This window comes from Lotus japonicus, chromosome 1 (genome assembly GCF_012489685.1).
Source record: "Lotus japonicus ecotype B-129 chromosome 1, LjGifu_v1.2".
Taxonomy (NCBI): domain Eukaryota; kingdom Viridiplantae; phylum Streptophyta; class Magnoliopsida; order Fabales; family Fabaceae; genus Lotus; species Lotus japonicus.
The window spans coordinates 16,014,327-16,039,378 of NC_080041.1; the positions used below are offsets into that span (position 1 = coordinate 16,014,327).

General features: G+C 38.8%; 1 protein-coding gene and 1 long non-coding RNA gene across 2 annotated transcripts; one reads left to right on the plus strand and one right to left on the minus strand.

The window, feature by feature from the left end:
* Window positions 1-594: 594 nt before the first annotated feature.
* On the minus strand, window positions 595-2,612 carry LOC130731645 (uncharacterized). Its single transcript, XR_009016770.1, has 2 exons — window positions 2,360-2,612; window positions 595-836 (listed from the first exon to the last, which is right to left on the minus strand). It is a non-coding gene; the product is annotated as an uncharacterized LOC130731645 (long non-coding RNA).
* A 13,255-nt stretch (window positions 2,613-15,867) lies between these two features.
* LOC130728071 (uncharacterized) lies at window positions 15,868-16,812 on the plus strand. The gene has a single exon (XM_057579412.1). It carries the CDS (start codon window positions 15,868-15,870, stop codon window positions 16,810-16,812), a length of 945 nt encoding a protein of 314 aa, XP_057435395.1.
* Window positions 16,813-25,052: the final 8,240 nt, after the last annotated feature.

Here is a 25,052-nt window from a genome sequence, read left to right on the forward strand (position 1 = left end):
GTTGAGTTGTCGGTAGTCCACACATAGTCTGGACCTTCCATCCTTTTGCTTCACCAACAGCACTGGTGCACACAAACGCACACAGGCGTACACCTTGGGGCGCAAAAGGGATTCCAAAGCCCACTCTTCCTTCGATTGACATTCCATCAATCGATCTCAGAGTTCAAACATCTTAATATAATCAAACACTTAGTCTCAAGTATCACGGCAATGATACTAACTACAAACAATCTCACAGCCAAGCAAACATCTTAGCAAACAAGTCTACCCAATCTCACCGTGAAGCTTTGAAAACATCTTTATCAAAAACAAAAACACCAACGAGTTCAGAAACTCGTAAACCCAAAACCCTTAGTGCTCTGGTTTCTCAACCGGAGCTCTGATACCACAATGTAACGCCCCGATTTCTCGAGTGTTACACAGTAACTAATTAACCAATTTTCGTAAAGAGTTTTCGTCGATTCACTTATTAATCTTCAATTAATGACAAACCTTTCATTTTACGAAAACTCTTGAAACATAACCTTTCCAAAAACACGCGGAAGTAACCAACATCGTAAAACTTTTTAAATAACCAACTGTAAAGAGTACGAATCAAAGGCCTGAATGAAAATAAAGATTACATCAAAACTTGTTCATTCGAATTTAAGCAATAAAATTGTTCGATACCAACACTTCGGAAACTCTCAACCCCAACAGAAAACAAAAGACTCTCAACCAAAACCCTATTCCTTAGCCTCTTCCTCTTCCTCTGAAGTGTAGTCGTCCTCCGGTATTGGCACGTCACGTAGCATCAACTCCCAAGAATGAGTCATCGCCATTATCTTCACGACCATCTACCCCCCCCAAATAAACACATAGCAAACAAGCAGGGTCAGGTCCAACAAAAAGAATGATAATGACAAAATCAACAACAACATAATATAAGTACATTATATGTCTTTTATGGGAAAGAGTCAGTTACTAACGGAATCTCACTTCACACAACCCACCAAAACTTCCATGGCCATCTTCGTGCTTCCGCAGAGGCACGGTTATCACGGTGACCGCAGTCAACCAAATCACGTGGAGCCGCAATGATCCACAAAAGTTCACGGTGACCGCAGTCAACCAAATCACGTGAAGCCACACCGGCCCACAAGGTTCACGGGAGACCGCAGTCAACCCAAATAACTCCCTCGCGTGCAAGGTACCATCGTTCTCATGGACCATAGTCTACTTGACCTATGTCCAAATTATTCACATTTACTTGCAAGCGAGTTATAAATTCATTCTCTTGGTGTTTAAGGCTCTAATGTCAATCCTAGAGTCTTATGAGTTAATATCGTATCAGATTACAACGTCAAGAAATAACAGTCACACTAGGAGGAATTACAGCTGGGTGAGCGACCTCCTAAACAAGTCACAACTAAACTTCATGCAAAGCATAGAAATAATCAGGGCCTCCCAAATTCACAAATTATTTACAAATTCCAGAGGCTCAGTTTACAGATATCATCATATAAAAATCTCACAAAGGTCCCTAATCACATGTTACTAACATTTCCAACAATTTCTCAAATTTAGTGTTTTTGGACAACAGGTGCAGCGTGTACTAAAACTGGTCTACAGACCGCAATACTTAGCCACAAAATTCACATGATACATGAATGGAAAGATAATTCGAAACTCTACACTTTTATAGTTTATCACTTTTCCATTTGAGATCCAGAATTAGGTGATATTAGGCCTTAAATCTTGCTGTCCGGTACAGGAAGAACAGCAGGTGCAACAGTCACTAAGATCGACCTCCAGACCTCATTACTAGACCAAAAATTATGTTCTTTATATGCATAGAAAGCCAATTCGAAAATCTACAATTTTCCAGTTTATCCATTTTTCATTTGAGACCCCGAATTAGGTGTAATTAAGCTCCAAAACTCGCTGTCCAGTACAGGAAACTGGCAGAGATACTTTTGCCTTCAAATTAATTTTTCAACCATTCAAGTCCCAGAGTTTTAAACCATATTCCAGCAACAAGAACCACATATCATATATCATATATCATGCTTAAATTTCCAGAACCAAGATAACCATCAATTCTAGCACAAAAGGCAGATCTAAGCATATAAATCTTCAATCATTTTAATCAAGCAAAGTCATAGAAGAAACGGTAGTTGTAGTGATGATTAATGGAGAATCATGGCATCAACATTTCATCTCAAATCAGAAGCAAAACATCAAGATCTCAAGGCAAAAAAAACAGCAAGCATCATGAACACAAAACTCTTGCAAAAGCAATCATGTTCGTGGCTTTTCTCATAGTAAAACATGGCAAATACCCTTAGGCAATCTACCCAATCCTAGGACCAGCCCTTACCTTTGTCCTTAGGCTTGAAGAAAAGATGAAATTGAAGAGCAAGGTTCTGGTTTCTCTCCTCTTCTCCCACGCGTGACCTTCCTCTCTCCCTCTCGCTCGCGAACTCCCTCTCCCTCTTGTGCGAACACGTCGACGGTGGTGGGGCTTGGGACGGTGACGGCTAGGGTGCAAGGGGAAAGTTTCTCTCACTCTTTCTCCTCTGTTTTACGTGTTTCAGAAGTGCACCAGGTTTCTTTCTTCAGAATAGTGTGAAAAGAAATCCTTTCCCCCCCCCCCAAAACCCTACATAGCCCGCGTCCCCTCTCTCCCTCTCTTGGGCTAGGGTTTGTTTTCCATCAAGCCCGACCCAAGTCAAAACCCTTGACCCCATCACTTAAGAACTTACTCAGGTCTGAAACTAATCAAAAACCTCAGCCCTTTTTAGTAATATCTCGATCAAACTCGGAATTGAAAGGAAACAAATCAATTAAATCGGCTGGTACTGTACAGCCAGGACCATCGTCACTAAACCGATGATATCTCGAGCTACAGAGGTCGGAATGACCTGATTCCACTTCGAGAATTTTCTAGACTTAAAGGGCTACAACTCTCATGAAGGAAGTTTTCCCAAATGAAGTCGTTAAGACCCTCTAAAAATTCACCCAAGTTGACAGTTCTAATCTGCCAGCTATCAAACATTAACTAAAACTTCAATTTTATTCGAACTTCCATAAAATTGTTCCAAGTTGAACTTAGGGCCTTACAGTCTCTGCACCCAGCAGATTCACGAATGACTTCTCAGTAATTATGATCCTCTTACCAGCAATGTGGGAGACCACCTGAGTGTCATCGCAGTCAGCGTGTTTCCAGAATTCCTTGACCAATTTGTCGTACACCGGTCCTCGAAGCCTGTTGAAGTAATTTTCCCAGCCTTGAACACGGACTTCAGGACGAAGATCATACCCATTTGCAGCAAGATTGTCGAGGTCGAATCTCCATTCTGCCAGTACTTGAAGTTCTTCAGGAGCGTACACACAATGAACAGCACAGCCCCGTTCTGCAATCGGAATTATCTGCCCTTGACCTTGACCTTGATCAGGAGCTTCAGGACCCAATTGGCCTGTAGCTTGACCCACTACCATGTGAGGGAACCTGGTTGCTTCGGCAGCTTCGTTTCTGGTTTGTCTCACCATTGTTGGAGCGGTTGAAGGTTTTGGGGTAGAAGATGAAGTTGAAAGATGAATAGAGAGCGAGAGAGAGATCGTGGGTAAGCGGTTTTTGAAAATACAGAAGAGAGAGAGTAAAAACCGAAAGTGTAGGAGATCGTGTGTGTATAGTGGGTTTTGAAAAATAACCGTTGTTGATTCAAAAAGCAAATTAAAATCAACGGTTAAAAATTAAAGACATCATAGTAACAGTAAATACACATATCACACGCAGGAGAGAAGCACATCTACACACATTATGACAGACTGTCACACGGGCACAAGGAACTATGCATCAGAGATATTGACACACGTTTACCGTCTCAGCTTCAGAGTCAGCACCAATGGGTACATACACTCTGATGGAGTTACCTTCTGGACTAGACATCTTCTGATCAAGAAGTATCATAGTCAGAGGTTCTGATTCATCTTCACTCTGGACAAAAGTCCATATTCAGATTTTTCAGAATGAAATTAAATCTATCCTCTGCTAAGGGCTTTGTAAAGATATCAGCCCATTGATGGTCAGTATCAACAAACTTCAGAAGAAGTACGCCCTTCTGTACATAATCTCTAATAAAATGATACTTGACCTCAATGTGCTTGGCCCTTGAATGTAAGATAGGATTCTTACTCAATGAAATTGCAGCAGTGTTATCACAATAGATTGAGATATTGCTCTCAAGGATCTGATAGTCCTCCAGCTGATGTTTCATCCAGAGCATCTGGGTGCTGCATATTGCTGCTGAGATATATTCTGCCTCTGCAGTTGATAGTGCAATGGTTGATTGCCTCTTGCTTGCCCATGAGACTAAGTTGCTTCCCAGAAATTGACAATTTCCAGAAGTGCTTTTTCTCTCTATTCTATCTCCAGCATAATCAGCATCATAATAACCTGAAAGCTTATACTCTGATGTTTTCTTATACATTAAGCCAAGGTTAGTGGTACCTTTCAGATACCTTAGGATCCTCTTAACAACAGTTAAGTGGGTTTCCCTTGGATCTGATTGGAAACGAGCACATAAGTGAACACTAAACAAAATATCTGGCCTGGATGCAGTTAAGTATAGAAGTGAACCTATCATACCACGATAGAGCTTCTGACATACTTTACCACTTTCATCTTCTTTCTCCAGAATGCATGTAGGATGCATTGGAGTCTTGGCCACTGTAGATTCCAGCATTTTGAACTTCTTCAGAAGTTCTTTAGTGTACTTGCTCTGATGGATATATGTTCCTTCTGGTGTTTGATCAACTTGTATTCCCATAAATTACTTGAGTTCTCCCATCATACTCATCTCAAATTCAGCCTGCATCATCTCAGAAAATTCTTTGCATAGAGATTGATTAGCAGAACCAAATATAATATCATCAACATAGATTTGCACAATTAAGATATCATCTTTATAAGTTTTGCAAAAGAGGGTTGTATCTACTTTACCCCTTACAAACTCATTCTCCAGAAGGAATGAGCTGAGTCTCTCATACCATGCTCTGGGAGCTTGCTTCAGACCATAGAGTGATTTCTTCAATTTGAACACATGGTCTGGTTTCTTCTCATCTTCAAAACCTAGGGGTTGATGAACGTAGACTTCCTCTGAAATATAACCGTTTAGGAAGGCACTCTTCACATCCATCTGATGAAGAACTATGTTGAGATTCACTGAGAAAGAGATCAACAGTCTGATTGCTTCTAGTCTTGCTACTGGAGCAAATGTTTCTGTGTAGTCTATTCCTTCCTGCTGGCTGTAGCCTTGAGAAACTAGCCTTGCCTTGTTTCTGACTACATCTCCTTTCTCATTCAACTTGTTTCTGAACACCCATTTTGTTCCAATTACATGGACACTCTCAGGCTTCTTCACTAAGCTCCAAACATCGTTCTTGGAGAATTGATTCAATTCTTCTTCCATGGCCAGAATCCAGTCCTTGTCCTGAAGAGCTTCATCAATTGACTTGGGTTCAATTAAGGACACCAATCCTTTCAGACTAAGCAAGGTCTCTTCAGAGGGCCTGAAGGCTGATCTGGTTCTGACTGGTTCGTCTTTGTTGCCCAGAATCAATTCCTTAGGATGAGCTGCAGTGATTCTGCTCTTCTTCAGAGTTTGTGAATCAGAGGGACCAGCTTCTTCTTCTGGTTCATCTTCCTCTGGCTCAACTTCCTCTGGAGCTTTGTCTTTGTCAGAAACATTTATACTTAAATCTGCAAATTTCTCAACTAGCTTTGACTGGTCAGAGTCAAGCTTATCGTCAAATCTAACATGAATGGACTCTTCTATAGTCTTAGCATCAGTATTATAAAATCTAAAACCTTTAGATCTCTCAGAATAACCAAGTAATAGACATTTAGAAGACTTAGCATCAAATTTATGCAATCTATCCTTAGTATTAAGAACATAACAAACACAACCAAAAGGATGAAAATAAGAAATGTTGGGTTTTATGTTCTTCCACAATTCATAGGGAGTCTTATTCAGAATTGGTCTCACAGAGATTCTGTTCTGAATGTAACATGTTGTATTTACTGCCTCTGCCCAAAAGTGCTTAGCCATGCCAGTTTCTTGGAGCATGGTTCTAGCCATCTCCTGAAGAGTTCTGTTCTTCCTCTCAACAACACCATTTTGTTGAGGAGTTCTGGGACAAGAGAAATCATGTGCAATTCCATAGGAGTCAAACAGACTCTCAAACTTGTCATTCTCAAACTCTCCACCATGGTCACTTCTGACACGCACAATCCTATAAGCCTTCTCGTTTTGCACTTGGGCAATGAAGGTAGAGAACACAGCATGAGACTCATCCTTGCGGGTTAGAAACTTTACCCATGTCCAGCGGCTATAGTCGTCAACAATGACCATCCCATATCTCTTGCCACCTATAGACTCAGTTTTCACTGGTCCAAACAGGTCGATATGCAGAAGTTCCAACGGCCTTGAGGTTGAGACAACATTCTTTGCCTTGAAAGGAACTTTAGTGAATTTGCCTTTCTGACATGCTTCACAAAGAGCGTCTGAAGAGAACTTCAGATTGGGTAAGCCCCTGACAAGGTTTAGCTTACTCAGCTGAGAAATCTTTCTCATACTGGCATGCCCTAACCTTCTATGCCATACCCACTGCTCTTCATTAACAGAAAGAAGGCACTTCACATTCTGAGCCTCCAACTCAGATAATCTGATCTTATAAATGTTGTTCTTCCTCTTGCTGTTAAAAAGAACAGAGCCATCGATCTGACTTACAGCCCTGCAAGACTTTTGATTGAAAATAACATCATAACCCTTGTCAGCTAATTGACTTATAGACAATAAGTTATGAGTTAAGCCGTCTACCAATAACACATTATCAATGCATGGACTACTATCTACACAAATAGTACCAGTACCAACAATTTTACCCTTTTCATTTCCTCCAAAACCAACTTCGCCTCCAGGCTTAAGTTTTAGCTCTTGGAACATACGCCTTTCTCCCGTCATGTGACGCGAGCATCCACTGTCCAGATACCATGACTGGTGTTTCAGTGGAGCTATCAAGGATATCTGCAACATAGATAATCTTGTCCTTAGGTACCCACTTTTTGGGTCCTTTCTTGTTAGTTACCCCAGAGGTTCTGATCACCTTGGGTTTCTCAACATGATAATGTAAAGGAATTTTTGCATGATATTTATACATGGAGAAAGATCCCTTTTTAAGAGGGGTTTTAGCAACTTTAGCAGGTAAAGGATCAGGCAATATGGTACCAGAGGGAACAAAGCATTCATACAAGGATTTAGCTTTAGACACAGAGGGCTCATTTCTAATTGGTTTAGAATAGCCAATGTCATGCATTCCATTTCTGCTTACGCCATAGATCATTGAAGCCATTAAGCTTCTATCTACGCTCTTAGCCAGGAATCTTTGAAAAGATTTTTCATACTTAGATTCATTTCTACAATCAGAGGCATCACAAGCAACTATTTCTTCTAACTTAGCAATCTGGTTCTTAAGCACAGAGTTAGAATTTACCGAAGCATTAATATCATTTTTCAAATCAGAAATAATTTTCTCATGTTCAGAAGGAGTCTTTGAAGCAGCAGATAAGTCCTTTTTCAACTTTTTATGCTTAGACAATAAGGAGTTATACTTATCCATAATATCAGACAAAGCATGTTTCAGTTCAGAGGTAGAGAAAGAAGCGAATACCTCATTTTCATCGTCTGAATTAGGATCTCCTTCTGATTCTGAGTCAGAGTCAACAGCTTCCTTTGACTCTGCTCCTTTGTCCTTGACGATAGCCATGAGTCCTTGGACTTCACCATCAGAGTCAACATCCTCTGACTCTGATTCATCGAATGTCACCATCAGACTCTTCTTCGCCTTGAAGTGCTTCTTTGGCTTCTTGTCCTTCTTCAACCTTGGACAATCACTTTTGTAGTGCCCTGATTCTTTGCACTCAAAACATGTGACTTCCTTGATTGATGACTTCTTCAGGCCTGAAGATTCAGACTTTCCTTTGGCCTTTCCAGAGCTTCTGTACTTGCTTTGCTTGTGCTTCCAGATGCGGTTGAGTCTCTTGGAGATCAGAGTCAGCTCATCTTCATCAGAGTCTTCTGATGCTTCTTCAGATTCTTCTGCTTCAGCTTGGAGAGCCTTTGACTTCTCAGCCTTAGCCTTTTCAGATTTGGATTTCAAGGCTATAGACTTTTTCCTCAGATCTTGCATCTCAAAACGCTTCAGCTCATGGCATTTCAGAATGCTAATGAGTTCTTCTAAACTCATACGCTCGACATCTCTTGTGAGCTCTATTGATGTCACTAAAGGCATCCAGCTTTCAGGAAGACACCTGATGACCCTTATGACATGATCTTTTGTTGTGTAGCTCTTGTTGAGAGGTCGTATTCCAGCTACAAGCAGTTGAAATCTGGAAAACATTTCTTCAATGGACTCATTTGGCTCCATGATGAAGGATTCATACTTTTGGATCAAAGACAATGCCTTTGATTCTTTGACTTTCTTGTTTCCTTCATGAGACATCTTCAGAGATTCAAAAATGCCTTTTGCAAACTCACGATCTGTAATCTTCTGGTACTCTTCATAAGAAATAGCACTTAGAAGAATTGTTCTTGCTTTGTGATGTTGTGAGTACAGCTTCTTTTGATATGCAGTCATCTCTGACCTTGGGATCTTCTTGCCTTCTTCATCAACTGGACGCTCATAGCCATCCACAATAATATCCCAGAGATCTGCATCAAAACCCAGAAAGAAACTTTCGAGTCTATCTTTCCAATACTCGAACCTTTGGCCGTCGAACATAGGAGGCTTTGGGTTGTATCCATCTTTCTGTGTTTCACTGTGGTAGCCATTGTTTTTCACACCGGCCCGGATCACTGAACACTGTTAGGTTTGGTAATCAGAACTTGCGCTCTGATACCAATTGAAGGTATGAAAAACGGTAGAAAGGGGGGGTTTGAATAACGTTTTCAAGATAAAACTTCCACCTTAAAGATTTTGTCAAATCTTTCGAAACAAACTATGTGCTAAAAGATAAGAGATAGAAAAGCACACAAGGATTTTATCCTGGTTCACTTGATAAATCACTCAAGCTAATCCAGTCCACCCGTTAAGGTGATTTCTTCCTTCTTAGAATGAAGGCAATCCACTAATCAGGTATGTGTTACAACTGCACTTGAAACCTACAAGTGACTAACAATACACTGACTTAGCTCTCACTAAGATTCACTCTCTTAGTCTTCTCTAGGATCCGATCAACCTTGATCTCCTAAAGGCAAACTATACAACTGTATATGAAGTTCTTGTTTACAAAGAAAGTGCTTCTAAAAAGCTTATAGTAAACACAATGAAATTCGGGATGAAAGAAAGCTTAGAAGGATTTGAATATTTCTTGCGCGTGTGTAAATTCTTCTAGCCGCTTCTTTCAGTCTTCAGTCACTATTTATACTCCAAGGATTAGGGTTGAACGTTGCATGGAAATGCTACCGTTGGAGGGCAGTTCTGGAAATTCCAGCTTCTGCTGTGGCTGAGGATGTTAGGTAGGTCGTCAGGATAGTACACTTTGCTTTTGTACTTTGGATAGTGACTTGACCTTAACCTCGTAGACTTCTGATCAGAGGAGCACTTCGTATAGGAACTTGTGAAGCTGATTGATCAGAGTCAGAGGGAAGCATGGATCCTCTGACCGTTGTACCTTCTGATCTTCACTTCAGTGGATCAGTACATGGTCTTCAGAGCCAGTTGCTTCTGGACATCAGAGTCTTCACTCTTCAGAGTCTGGATTGTTAGAGTCTTCTACACCATCAGAGCTTCTGAGCCTTCAGAGTCTTTTGGTTGTCAGATCTTCTGGATCTTCAGAACTTCTGGTGACTGAGTCCATATCAGAGCTTGTAAGACTTCAAATCTTCTGAAGCTTTTCCACTGTTCAGAGTGAACATGGAGATTGTGAAAGCGTTGCTTGGGTCACTCTTTAAGCACAGTGCTTCTGATTTGTGTGAGACTGAATCAAGGTCAGAGCCTGTAAATAGCACACTCAGAAAAACACGTTAGAGTACCATAATTGTTCATACTCAAAAGGTTAACTTGTAATCATCAAAACATAGAGTTGTACTACTAGATCAAAACTTGATCTTACACACGTCGCCAACGGGTGGCTACGGTCAGCGCCGGACTTTCCAGGGTGATCCCCAGACATCAAGGTCGTGTTGGGATCGCCACCTTCAAGGAATTTATCCCACCAGGCTGTCGTCTCTATTTAGTTGAAGGTTAGGAGTATTACTGAGAATATCCTTGTATATTTGACTTGTGAAAAGTTTTTACATTCGAGGGATGCCTCGTTAAAAAACTCCCGTGGTGGAGAAAAAGAGCGCATCTTTATTTTTACCCTAGTTCCTCAGCTTCCTCACCACGCCCTTGTTCTATCGCCGGCTCGCTTGATCAGGGCACCACACCGAACACCCCATCTTCCAGCTCCTCGTCCTTCCCGACGACCTTATGGAAAAAAGGAGGTCTTTTGGTCTCATTCTCTCGTCCGACGTGCTGGTTCGCCCCTTTCGACCCCATATCAGCGGCTTATGCCGGGCTCTTATACTTCATATTATTCCTTTTCTTATCCCGGCAGCCACGTGACTGTCCGCCTTCTTCCTCCATCTTCCAGTTACTCTGATCTGGGCCAGCCTCCCTGCTCGCCCTTTGATGCTTCTTTCCCGCCAACTGTACTGGCTTGTTAAGTGTATTCAACCTTCGGAGCGCTGCCTCGTCTTGCTCCCAGCTAAAGAGGTCCACGTTGTCCTCTATTAATCTATCCAAGCGCCCTTCCTGCTCGGCGGTAAGCCTGGGCTCAATCGCCAGCACACCCCTGCTGGATGCGTCCATATCCCAATTCTCCCAACGCCTCTCGTCAACGGTGGGAGTATATTGTCCATTATGTCCCGCCTCTCGGTTTTCCTTGTCCCGACTTCGATTTTTCCTTGATCCTCTTATGTTCTCGCCGACCAACTGCCCCTCGGCGTTTTGACCCTGTGCAACTAGCTGTTCTCGTTCCCCCTTGTCGACTTCAATCTCATGACACCTGTGCCCGTCATTAACTCCTTTCTTACCGTACAAATTAAGGCAGTTTCTGTAGCATTCTCTCGCCCTTTGCTGGTCTACTTCGATTTTACCAACTTTACCGCAAATCAGGGGGTATTTTACTGCCAGGTGGGCCGTTGAAATCACCACGCAGAGACGATTCAATGTGTTCCGCCCTATGATAACATTGTACGCCGCCGCAACCTGCAAGACCAAATACCTTACGCGTAGAAGCTCAGCGCTTTCGTCGACCCCAAAAACTGTAGACAAATCTACGTAGCCGCGCACCTGGACCTGCTTTCCAGAGAATCCTACTAGGACCCCCGTGTACGGTCTTAAATCCTTGTCTGTCAACCCCAACTTATCAAACGCATCTCTGTAAATGATATCTGCGGAACTACCTTGGTCCAAAAGCACTCTTTGCACGTTAAAGCCATTGATTCTCACCATTACTACCACTGGATCGTCCTTGTGCGTCCTAATCCCCTCAAAATCTGCCGCCGAAATCACTATATCTGGGTGTTGACAACCAAACGGGGCTGGATATTCTTGCACCGATGCTACCGCCCCCTTGCGCCTCAGTCTCGCCGTGGACCTACCGCCACCCTTGTCAAAACCTCCTGCGATTGTGTTGATCGTTTCGACTGACGTCTTGGCATTGCTCTTAAAAGTTTCTTCAGCCCCTTTCTTCGTCGCCACCTTTGCTCGCCTCTTATCTGACGCTGGTGCTCGCCGACGAATGCCCCGTTGGTCCTTATCTGATTCGCGGTCTGTTGTTTGCGCTCGCCTCGCCCTAATCAGCCTTCTAACCTTGCCTTTCAGCGCGAAACAAGTACTGGTGTCATGGCCTTCCAAGTGGTGATATTCGTACCATTTTGTCCGGACCTCCACCTCTCGCTGCGAACCATTTCCATCTCTTGCGCTCTTGACCACTTTCGTCACCTCCGCATCCTGGAACAGCTTTGCCAATTCTTCGTTCGAGCATCTCTTTGGCTTTCCACGCCGGCGAGGGCTGTTTGTCCGGCGAGGGCGGAAACGCTCGACGTCCTTTTCTCGTACTCCATTTTCCTCCTTTTTCCATTTCCATTTTCCCATTAGCGACTCATCCCTCCGGCTGCTTATTTTTTCCGCCCTTACACGTTTCTTCTTGAATGCGTCGTCCTCCTCCTTTAGGATGTAGGCACTCGCCTGGGCGCGAGCTTCTGTCATCGAGCACACCGGCTTCTGACTCAGCTTGCTGTTTAGCTTTCCCGGCAGTAATCCGTTTCTGAAGGCGCGCGCGCATGTCTGAGGTTCTGACTCCTCGATCTTCCTAGACGCATCATTGTACCGCTTTACATATTGCTTCAAAGTTTCTCGTTCCGTCTGTCGAATGTCATACAGATCTGCAATTGTCACCAGCTCAATCTTGCTTGCAGAGAACTGAGTAAGGAATTGCGATGATAAGTTGCGGAACTTTTCTATAGATCCTCTTGGCAGAGCTTTAAACCAAGCCGTTACCGCACTCTTAAACGTGGATGGAAACATCCTGCACTTGACGGCATCGGAAGTCGCGCTTGTTGCCATCTTCACATTGAAATAAAGCAGATGATCCTTTGGATCCGTTTGTCCGTTGTATGTCGCTAACTCAAGACTCCTCATATCATCTGGCACAGCCACCTCCCTCACTGCCGCTGAGAATGGCTCGACCTTCTCAGCGGCCTCGGCTTCCCTCACTTCTTCGCCCCACTGCTTGAGGCGATAATACTCTAACTCTTCTTGCCAACAATCGTTTTGCATCCTGAGGTCATCACCCCGTGCACGGTGCTCCTCTTCACGACGCAACCTCCTTCTTGCGCGGCGCGGTGGTGAGCCACGTCCCTGCTCTAGCTCTTCGCTTCGCAGTCGACGACGCGATTCCATCAAGTTCCGTCGGATGAATAGAGCTTCACCGAAAATCCAAAAATCGAAATAAAATTGCACAGAAAATCAGATTTCTCTTGATCAAATAACAATCCACGTGATCCGGGAATCGAAATCTACCGATCCCCACAGACGGCGCCAAATGTTCTATCCAAGAACATAGAGATGAGGTACGGTACCCATGGTAAGAGGATCGTGAAGTGAGAATCTAAAGAGAGTGAGAGCGTAACCGCTTAGAGAGAGAAAGTAACTGAATTTCAAGTTGTTATTTCTCAAATGAGTCAAGAGTCCCTTACAATTGGTAACCGCTCTCTATTTATACATTCGGGGTTTGGGCTTGGCGCCCTTAACTTCTCCTAATGGGCCAGTTGGGCCTCCCAGGAAAAGTCCCAACTCCCTGGCTCGCGCATCGCCCCGGGTTGGCCTGCCTGGGCGAGGGACCCTAAAGTTAAATTTTAAATTTATAATTTCAGATTGTTAATAAACTATTAAATTGTAGATTAATAACTTACTTTTTAAAATAAGTGAGAATAATCATGAACCATATATATAAAATATTAAGACTTCACTTACTTAGTTTTTTGAAAGAAGTTATGAAGTTATACTTGAAGTATTATAATGTACTACCAAATATGTGTATGTGTGTGTATAATATGTATGTGCGGGTATGAGGCAGGTTGGGTACTATAATGCCCATACCTGCACTCATACCCATTAATTTTTGCGGGTATTTACCCATGCCCAACCTCGTACCCATCTTGCGGGTTTTACCTTACCCATTGTGGGTATTTTTTGCAGGTACCCAATAGGTCCAACACCCATTGCCATTCCTATACGAAGGGCACAAATTTATAATATAAAAATATTTATTTCGAATGTAATATAAAAATACACATATAAATCATAAACATATTCAAGTTTCAATCAAATCCTAGTCAGAACATTCTTATAAACTGCATTTATTGTTGTTAATGATATAGTTAAGAATTAATTAAAAGGAACTTGCAATTTAAAAATTTAATAATAACTAATTTTTAATAAAAAAATTAAGTATTAAAAAATTAATAATAACCAAATTTTATTTACAAAAATAACTATTTCATTATTTAGTCTAAATTAATTAGTTTTTAGTCAAATCAAGTAATTTATTATTTGATAAATATAATTTTAAAACATTTATGATTATTAAATGTTGATATTTGATTTAATTTATTTATAAAAGAATTAGTAATTAATTACTATTTATAATATGGAAAATATATGTTGTACTATTTTAGATTATTCACGAAATAGGCAACACATTTTTGTTGAATTTATTGTGATCATACTAATTTATAAGATAATTTGCATATTAAATTAATAAAATTACGAACTTTAAAAAAGTAAAACCTTAATGGGCAATGAATAATTTTAAAATAAAATAAATATGATGATAATGATATATTTAAAAGATATAATGATTAATAATTAGTTTTGTAGTGTTAAAAAATGTAATAATTTCAAATGATAAGTGGTAGATAATGTGAAAATCAGCTTGGATTGATATTTTAGGAAATCATTTTCAAAATTCAAAATTATTTGTGTGACAAAATAATTTATCAAAATTTAAGATAATTATGATACTATTTTTTGTTTCAAAATTTCAAGATACACAAAAATAATATATTTAAATTTTTGAATTTCATCGATATTTTTTCAAAATTCAAAAATACAAAAAAATAATTTAATTTATCAAATATTCATAACTATAAAAAATTGTAAATTTCTATATTTAAAATCAAACAATAAATGTAGATTTAATAAAAAAGCTGAAATACATTTAATGGTAGAAAAATCACAGTTGACTTTTATTAATTATTTTAATATCATTTATAACCATTAAATGTCATATTAATAGCATAGTTATATTCAAAAATATGAAATTATTAAATATTTAAATTATTGAAAAATTAGAAAATAGAAAGACATCACCAACCTACTAATAATAGTATAAGAGAGAAAGCTACTCAAAAAAGACAAAACATTTGGAGGTGACACTTGTCGAAGTTGCCACTTTTTGGTTTCGAAAAAAGTATATAGTATAGGAAGTTTATGATTTATAACTCTTCAAACCTAATTAAATATCTTCAATTCTCTCTTTTTATCATGTTTTTTTCGCATATTATTAAATGACAAGTTACTGCATTTGAGTCTCATTTATTCAATTGAAGCACTTAATAGTTAAGAAAATAAAAACTAAATTTACACATTTAAAACCATAGGAAAAAAATGTATTTAAACATTTTTTTATTATTAAATATTCAAATATGTTGAAAATTAAATTGCATCAATTAAAAGATATCGTGGGAGAGTTACATGTCAATAGATGCATTTCTTATTAGCCTTTTCTCATGTCTCCTAGAAGTTCAAATCCCCAACAAACTGAGTAACAATTTTCAATATTTGCTACCCTCCACACCAGCTAACTAGTAGTGCCTGGAATTTCTGGTAATGGTATGCTTTCTTGAAGTGGTATGCTAATTCAATTATCTCTCTCAATCATTATAGTCTAACCCTTATCATTTATTAACATCTTCAAAATAAATAACAGAATGCGTTGAAGAATGAAAAGACAATTTGACCTTGAAATTCTTTCCATTTTTCCAATGCAGCATTCTTTATATGGTCAATATAACATATTTAGAAATTCTTCTATAATTAACTCTAAAGTAAAAAATTAATTCAAGGGAAAAACTCTTTAAGTACTTTCTAGATGTCAGGATTGATTTTGAGGAAAGAGAGACGAATCCAAACAAGAACAAAGCAGTAGTGTGTTTGTTTTATTTAAAAGGAGCAGATTCTAAGTGAGTTTTGTCTAAAAATTGTACCAATGAGATGGTCAGAACGACCAATTTGTTTGTGCTTCTTCTTCTTCTCTCATTGTCATGCCTTGTGACACCTTCAAGTCCTCAGCACCCACCCGATCATGTTGCCTCGGCTCGCTTGCTCGATTCTCATCTTCAAGATTTTGCCTTTAAGGCGCTTTCGACTCCAAGAACAGGGGTGCCTTATGATGCTGAAATACCCACAAACCTAACAGGGATGAAAGTTTCAACGATGAGGCTCAGGAGTGGTAGTTTGAGAACTAGAGGGGTTTCCAGCTTCAAAGAATTTGAGATCCCACAAGGGGTAGTTGAAATGCCTTATGTGCAAAGGCTTGTGTTGGTGTACCACAACTTAGGTAATTGGTCTGAAATTTTTTACCCTTTACCTGGTTATTCATATTTAGCTCCTGTTATAGGCTTATTAGCCTATAGTGGTGTCAATTTATCTGCTTCAGGGTTACCTGAATTGGATTTAAGAGCATCTGAGAAGCCAATTTTGGTTAAGTTCTATGATGTGAAATCAGCACCATTTGGATCATTGGCCAAGTGTGTGTATTTTGATTTGCATGGTTCAATGCAATTTGAAACCCTATTACATGGAAATGTGTGTTCAGCAGTTCAACAAGGGCACTTCTCCATAGTTGTCGAGTCAAATGCACCGTCACCATCACCAGGGGCACTATCACCGTCCTCGGGTGATGGTGGTGGTGGGAAAATTGGGAGGAAGAAATTCAAGTGGAAGATTGTGGTGCCATGTTTGGTTGGTGGGATTGTGTTGTTGGGTTTGTTGATTTATAAAGTGAGAAGAGCCAGACAAGATGCAAAAATAAGGAAAATGGAATTAACTGCTGAGAGAAATGAAAGTTTGATAATGGCTTCCATTGGTGATAGCAAAGCACCAATTGCACTATGGACTCGTACAAGTCCAGTGATAGAAAATGATTATGTTCCTTAGATTTAATAGCATGTTTGGATCGGTTTATATTTACTCACAATCAATTATGAAACTCTAAAATTACTCATATGATATATACATTTCTATAAAATAATTTTTGCTATAGAATCAACAGTAGATTTTCAACATTACCGGGGTTTTTTTTCTGGTTGGTATTCTGAATTTTTGTCCATATATAGTTCAAATAAGAAATCCCATGTTGAATTTTTGGTTGCTTTAATTTGATTTATCATGTTTGTGGCATCTGATTTGCAACATCAACAAATTATAATGGAATCCAAATAAATAAATACTACTGCTTAACTCCTAATAATTTGTGTGATTATTAATTAAATGTCAAAAGTATTGAATCAATTTTTATTTTTAAGAATACATGAAGTTTTGGATTTATCCAAATATCAAGCAGTTACTACCTGATATGCAAAACACCATGAGCATTTATTTGTGTTGGTGAAAAAGAAGATCGCACGATCTATGGGGCCATTTGAAATATTTATATTGGACTCAATTATAAAGTTGGATCAGGGATAATTTGGATGATTTTATATGTCAGGGATTCAATTGTCCAAAAAAAAAAACCTAATTCGTTGAATAAGTGGTTTGATACTTTGTTTTGGATTTTTTTCTCAAAAACATTTAATAAAATGAAAATGTTAGTTGATTGGATAAAGAATAAAAATTATTTCCTCTTGAAAGGAAACTTGCTTTTCCATCCTAAATATTTTGCTCAATCTTAAATCGCAGCTTAATTTGTGTCTTTCTGTTATAGTCAGCTTGAAGACTTGATATTCTATAAACATCATCCGGCTCCACGCCCTAACAACTATTCATATATTAAGGACTAACTCCATTTCCAATTTTCAACATGCCAGAGCTAAGAATTTGAATGAATAGGATGATTATCCTAGGTTTTGATCATATATCTTGTTCAAAATCCATTTCACAAGCAAAGTTTGCTTTTCTATCGGATATTCTCTTATTCGACTATTCGTTTTTTTTTTAAATTAAACATCATGCATTAATTAAGAAACGGACAATGAAGCCATTACATCAGAGTTTACTATAGCTAAATGAACCTCCTCCACCAACACTGAATTAGCATAGGTGTTAGCGTTTTTAGCCAAAAAAATCCGCCATAGAATTACCCGACCATCTAACAAATGAAAAAGAAAATACATCAAAAGCAGAAACAAATAAACAATAATCCCTCAAAACATAATTTAAATAAGATAAACCTGATTCCCCCTTCTTCCAAGCCTGAAGTAGTTGGAGGCAATCAGTCTTGATCTGAACCCATCGGAATCCCAAGTCCACCGCAAGTCCCAACGTCCACCGCATGGTTAATGCCACAACCAACAAAGGTGTTAAAGTTGATAGAGGAAAACAAGTTGCAGAAGCCATCACCTCTCTGTGGTCATTGCGAGTCACCATACCCATCCCCGTGTCGCTGCAAGTGCGGAAAGAGGCATCAAAATTAAGCTTAATAATCCCACGAGCCAGCCTCTTCCACACCGCAATCTACCCCCGAGTTTCAGCACTACCAGTCACGCTCGGGACAACGGCACAACCCAACTCCTCGAACCTCAATAGCACCCTATTAATGTCATAAACTCATTGCTGGAACACCCACTGGTTCCGTGCTTCCCATATCAGATATATCAATGTCTGCACCTTCCCAATAACCTCTGCATCTCCCTCTTGAAGAACCGTCACCCAAAAATCCATAAAATAGGGGAAATTTTCAGCTCTCAAAGAAAGGGAAGAGCCATATCAAGTCACTATAGTCGTCGGGCAATGAAGAAATATGTGGTCCACTAATTCACGCCCAATGTCACACAGCGAACATGATGGATCAACGACTACATGGCATCGAAAGAGCTGGTCCTTCACCGGAAGGTACTGCATGATAGCCCTCCAAGTTGTCTCCTTGCACCTTGGCATCACGTTGCTCGCCCATAATTTCCTCTACAAGACTGGTTGTAGCGAGCTAACAGAGGAGGAAGAAGCCTCTTCCTGGTTCATCAAATCCCTGATGAAACCGGACCCTCCCTTCGACGAGTAATGGCCTTGCAAATCCCCTATAGAATCCAATGGAATAGTCAAAATCTTCTCACTTGTGCTCAGGCCGAACACCATCTACGCCAACCCCTTGTTCCATTGCAACCCTTGCTGTCCTTGCTCTGTGAGGTCCGCCACCCTATGAAGATTACGTTCCACAGCCAAATCCTGCCTATATATAATAGGAGGACCATTTGGAATCCATTTATCATGCCACACATTAACACTCAAGCCATTACCAATACGCCGCATGCCCATCCGCTCAAATATCCAACTCATTTTTAAAATACTAGACCAAGCGCAACTTGGCAGGTATCCTTTTTTTGCCCCACAAATGCTTCCCCTAGGAAAATAAATCGCTTTGTAAATCCTTGCTAGAAGCGATCCAGGTTGTGTGTGAATCCTCCACCAATTCTTCCCTACCAAGGCTAAATTAAAAGATTTTAAATCTCTAAAGCCCAAACCCCCATCCACCTTGATCTTACAAAGCTTTTTCCACTTGGTCCAGTGCATTCTCCTTCAAGTTGCATCACCCCCCCCCCCCCCCCACCCCCAAAAAGAACCTAGAGATCATACCATCAATGTCCGCACAAAGGTCATCCGGCAACACAAAGCAAGACATCATGTACGAAGGAATGACTTGAGCCCGTGAAAAAGATTTCTCCTTCCACCCCTTAAGCTTTTTCCAAACTCTATCCTTAACAAAATTCAATATCAGTGTCTTGGACCGTCCCACCACAATCAGTAAACCCAAATATTTATCATAGCTTTCAACTGCCTTTACTCTCCAAAGCTGTTTCAGCTCATAAAGTCTATTATCAGCACATATCGGCTTACAAAAAGCATAGATTTATCAAGGTTGATGACTTGTCCAGAAGCTCTCTCGTACAGGGATAAAATCTCTTTAATACACATCGCCTCATCTATCTCTGCTCTAGCATATAATACATTATCATCTATAAAAAGTAAATGTGAGATCACCGATGTACCCTGTTAAAATGACTATGTGCTAGATTGCTCTCGATTGGTCCAAACTCGATTATACTCACTCTTAGCGGTTATGCTCCATCCAATAAAAGTGTAAATCCTTGAAGATTTGACAAAAACTGTTATTACTTCAAGTTACAAAAAAAAGGTGCTTACCTATACATATTTGCCAAGAATTTTTCTAAATGTACTTTAATTTGTTTTTTTTTTTCTAATTTTTATTATAGAGATGAGTTTCTATTTGCTTTTTATTTTTGTCCTCAACTTTATGAATTGATCGCGATAGAAAAATAACTAAGAACCAATTGAGTAGCAACCACAACTTTCTAACTTATCATAATAAAAAGGGCCAAAGACCCATCTCAGATAAATGTTTTTTGAATTACACTTTTAAAATGAAAAATATACGGCCCAATATAACTTAACTTGAAAAGCTGATAAAAACAAAACAATCTTTGACCAAAACAAAAAAAAAATTAAAATTATAATAAAGCTAAAAACAATGTCTAGGCCCAATATGAGGCCCATATCCAATTAGACCAAACCGACCCGACCGACAACCCACAAACTAGAAATCCGTCCTCGAGTTGGATTAATCCGACTGGTGCACACCCCTACCAAGAAGACAAAGTTATGTAGCGCTTTGCTTGGAGTTACATTTGCCCGCTAAATAACCAACATCAATTTTTAAATTCTCAAACAATGTCAATACTCCACTTTCATCTCTATATATTTTTTTCATCACTTTGTATCATATATAACACTTATCATTTATCTTTCTTCTCATATTTTCTCTCTCATACATTTTCACCAAAACATAATTGGTTCTTAAGTACGAAAACTGAGAGGTCTATAAAAAAATGCATTCTAGCGCGAACAATAAATGATTAAGATTTTGATGTAAATATTTAAGTATAAAGTTTTATAATTAAATTACTAAAACCAATAACAACTACACAAAATAGTTTGCAGGTAATTGCAAATATGTATCATTAGTAGAGCTAAATGATCATCAGTTTGTAGTTTGTATGTAAAGTCTTAAAGATCTAAGTGTTTTTAGAAGTATATCTTATTAAAAGCTTTTAAATTTGAAAAAATTGTTTACAAATTTAGTAAAACTGTATAATAGTGCAGAGTAATTAAAAACACACCCACAGAGAGAAATTGTACCCATGATTCTCATAATTGTGACCTACCTTATGGCTTTATTTGCTTCAGGAAGTTCTCGTACCTGGCCCAACGTGCACATTGCCATTCATTTTCTGCAAGCACACCTCACAATCTCAGGAATCCTATGCATCCCTCTGTCTTAACCTCTTCTCCTCTTCCCTCTGTCCTATGGCTTGATTTAATATATATGTAGATTGTTACAAGGTCTATCCTATTATATAATAGAAAGGAAAGAAAATGTATTTCTAACCTTACCTTCTTGACATCTACTACTTCTTATTCTCGAATCACTGTAGCTAAAAGACCACCAATGGCGAAGTGACACGTTTCGTTTTGACAGATTTTCTATTTTTTTTTCTCACCAGGTCCACATACGACGTCGTTTGGACAGCTTGGTGTCGTGTTTCTCTTCTCTCTTGAACCCTTGATTTCTTTCGCCGTCGTCCACTCCCTTTCTACCTGCTCCGCCGAACCATCTTTCTCATTCTGATGTCATGATTTGTGTTTCCAAGCTGTACCTTTCTCCAAATGATTCTCAATCCTCACCTGTGGTTTCGTGTTATCCCTTCTTTCTCCACCAACTTCTCTTTAATTTCTCCATGGAGTCTCTTATTCTGATTGAATGGATTATACTTACTTTCGGCGCCGATTGATTATGATGTTGCCACCGTTTATGGTAGAACCAATCATGTATCGACAAATCAAATGGTCCACTGTTCCGTCGTCATTCCAGTTCATGATTTCTTCAAGTATCATGGTGGAATGCACGAGAGAAGGTTGTTTAATCGTTCAACTGGTCAGTATCAATCTCATTTGAATAAACTTTGTACTATCTAATTTCTTATCAGTTTTGATTTATTTCTTTATTCATATTTGTTTGCAGTTTGTTTGTCTGGGTATAGTTTCATCTTTTGGCTATAAATACCCCATGTTGTGAACTCCCAATCTCACCATTCCCATATCTGAATTCTGCTGCTTGAACCCCCCCCCCCCCCCTTTCTTGCTTTTATTTATCCTTCATTCTGACTAATGAATTCCATTAAAAGTTTGTGTCCTGGTAGGGAAGCATGGAAGATCCGAGCAAGAGTCATCAGGAAGTGGGAGATGGCTTCTGCTTCTGAACCTTCTAAGTCATATGCTGTACAATCATGTGGTTTGAGTTATAATTGATTGTTGGACTAAATTGCAATAGTTCCAGTTACACTCTAGGATTGTAGATGCTAGATCACCAATTAGGTTAGGCAGTAAGTTTTCAATTTATAATTCCTGGTTTCCTTGTGATTTGATTATTTATCCTTGGCTATTTTATTTTTGCTTGACCTGGTGTGCTATAATATGGATTACTTTAGCTGGGTGCACTTGGACATTTGATTGCAGTTAGTGCTGTTACAAAACTTGCTTTGTCAATTGGTTTCCCTGCTTACATTGAACTTTGTCCCACCAGGAAATAAAGTTTTAAGTTAGTTCCTATTTATGGATCTGTTCTCCTTATAAAGAAGTTTGAAATTGGATTCAATATTTGGATCTGTTTACCTCATCTTAGTTTGAACATTTTCATGATGGGAAAGTCTAATAAATAATGGACTTCATGTATGCTTTCATAGTCTTTGTTCCTTTCAGCTTTATGGTTTAATCGAAAGTCAAAACAACAAAAACATAGTGAATATTTTGCTGATTGTTGTTCCCATATTTGTAGGTTAATCATTAAGTCAGTGTATTCTGAGGGAGCTGTATTATACATTTATGACATATGATTCTAAGTGACGATAAGTGAAGTTTTTTTATGGTGAATTGGACGTTGAATATTTGGTGAAACAAGCTCTTTGTAGTTCATTACTGAATAGTGGAAGTTGCAATTTACATTTGTATTACTTTCAACTAACAAATGATGAGGGGAAGATCTGATGGATCACAAAAGAAGCGCGTAGTTGCTTCCATTTGTGTTGTGACAATTTTCCTTGGATTTTTGTATGTGTATGGTGGATCCATCTTTGGTTCACATAATAGTGGTTCATCTGCTCATGAATATGGCAGTAAATCATTGAGAAGACTTGGTTCATCATACTTAGGTGCAGATGATGACACTGATGGCAAGGAAGATGAATCTTCATCAAGTTTCAGGCTGGAAGATAGGACAATATTGTTCCAAAGAGTTCCCCTGTAAGTTGCTTTGTAAGCTTAGGGTAATTTACTCTATTTCTTCACACAACATCCTTATTATTTCTGTTTTCTTTAATGTTTTGCTTTTTGGTTTGATCAGTCTTTATATATATGCAGTGTTTTATTCAAGTTCATGTTGCCAAACTCATGAGTTCATGTAGAGTTTAGTAAATTTCTTATCAATAGTACATGTTTGTTGTGTGAGATGCTCAAAAGTAAAAAGGTTCCTAACAATGCTGGAAGGATTTCAGCTTTCTAGATGAGTTTGACTTTGAACTACCATTTTCTTTGATTCTCAATATCTAACATTGATTCTTCAATATTGTTTTCTCATTAACTTGACTCTATGATACAAGCCATGACCATTAGAGTGTAATAGGCCTTTAGAACAGATCAATGCCGACAACTAAAATGAATATGTTAAAAGTTCCAATCTGAATATGTTAGTAGTTCAAAGTTAAGGATATCGATAAAATACTTTTCTTATGCCTAAGATATAACTAAAAATAAGAGGCTTAATTAGGTAATCATAACGAGAATTTGTTTTCCTTCATGAATTTGTTGTAAGAAGAGATAGATTTATCGTCATGGTTGAGATTAAAGTTCTGCTTCCTTCATAAAATTCATTAGCAATGTTCTCCAAGTAAAAATCAGCTCATTCTCAAGCATCTGATCACCTTTTGTTCTTGTGATATCTTAATTTTTTTATTTATGTTTTATCATCTCCAGGGATAAGTTTGACAAGGGTTTGGTGTTGCTGTGATGTCTCTTCTACTGGGGTCCTTTGTTGTTTTTCTGCTTTTGCTGTCGGTTTTTTGTTGCTGCTTGCTGTTGTCGATCACTTGCTTGCTGGTGCTGCGAGTTTCATGAAGGGTATATGTTTTTGTTGGTGCGGTGTGCTGTTGCTGCTATTTTGTTCCTGCTGCTGCTGTTTATTTTTTGTTGCTTTTGTTGCTCTTAGTCCTTTAGTGCTTTTAGTTTGTTAGAGTTGTTTCTCTTTTGCTGTTTTTTATTGTTTGTGTTTTTGGACCCTTTGCTGTCTTCCTTTTCTGTTTTTCTGTTTTTCTTATGCCAGACTTTAATCTCACTTGGGGGAGATTTGTTCCCAAGAATTTCTTTTTATCAATCATGATATTTTCTTCTCAAGAAAAAATCATCTCCAACTGTGTCCCAAGTTAATGCAACATTCAATCTCTCATGCTTTATGCTCACCCCAAGTTATTACTGCCTTCTGTTTTTGCAAATTTTATTCTTCTTTATGTTCTCATTACTTAGTGTTTAAAATATATCAACTGCAAGTTAAAATCATGGCTTTTGTTTTCTCAAATCTGATCATACTGATGATGCATTCCATGTGTTTACCCAAATGCTTAAACTGAATTTTGAGTTCCCACCATATGACTTTACGGTGGAATTGCTTTTGGGGAGTTTGTGAATGAAAATATTAAGGCCACTTCTTGATATGAAAAGAAGTTGCAAACTGTATAACCTGGTCATAGTAAACTTTGACAATGAAATTGGTACCTTTAATGTAGCATTTATCCATTTCATTTACAACTATATACCTTGATTTTCAATTTATAATGTTATGTTACCTTACTTTTATTTTTGAAGTTAGAGATATCTACTAAGTCCAGTCCAAATTTCAGCCTACCTCAAATTCACCCTTAATCTCATTTTTATACCCTTTCTCACACTATCTCTCGCCCAAATGTTTTCCCCACTACCTCTGCCAGCTAGGTAGTTAAGTAGTCTCTTTGTAGCTGCACTTCACTTTTCCTTCCATTCTAAATTAAGTTCACTGCTATACTATATTAAGTTAATGCTCTATTGCTTCTTCCGAAACACATGAATTTGTTGTCATT

Coding starts and splice junctions, on each gene's coding strand:
- LOC130728071 (XM_057579412.1), top strand. CDS start 15,868: ATGGTCAGAACGACCAATTTGTTTGTGCTTCTTCTTCTTCTCTCATTG.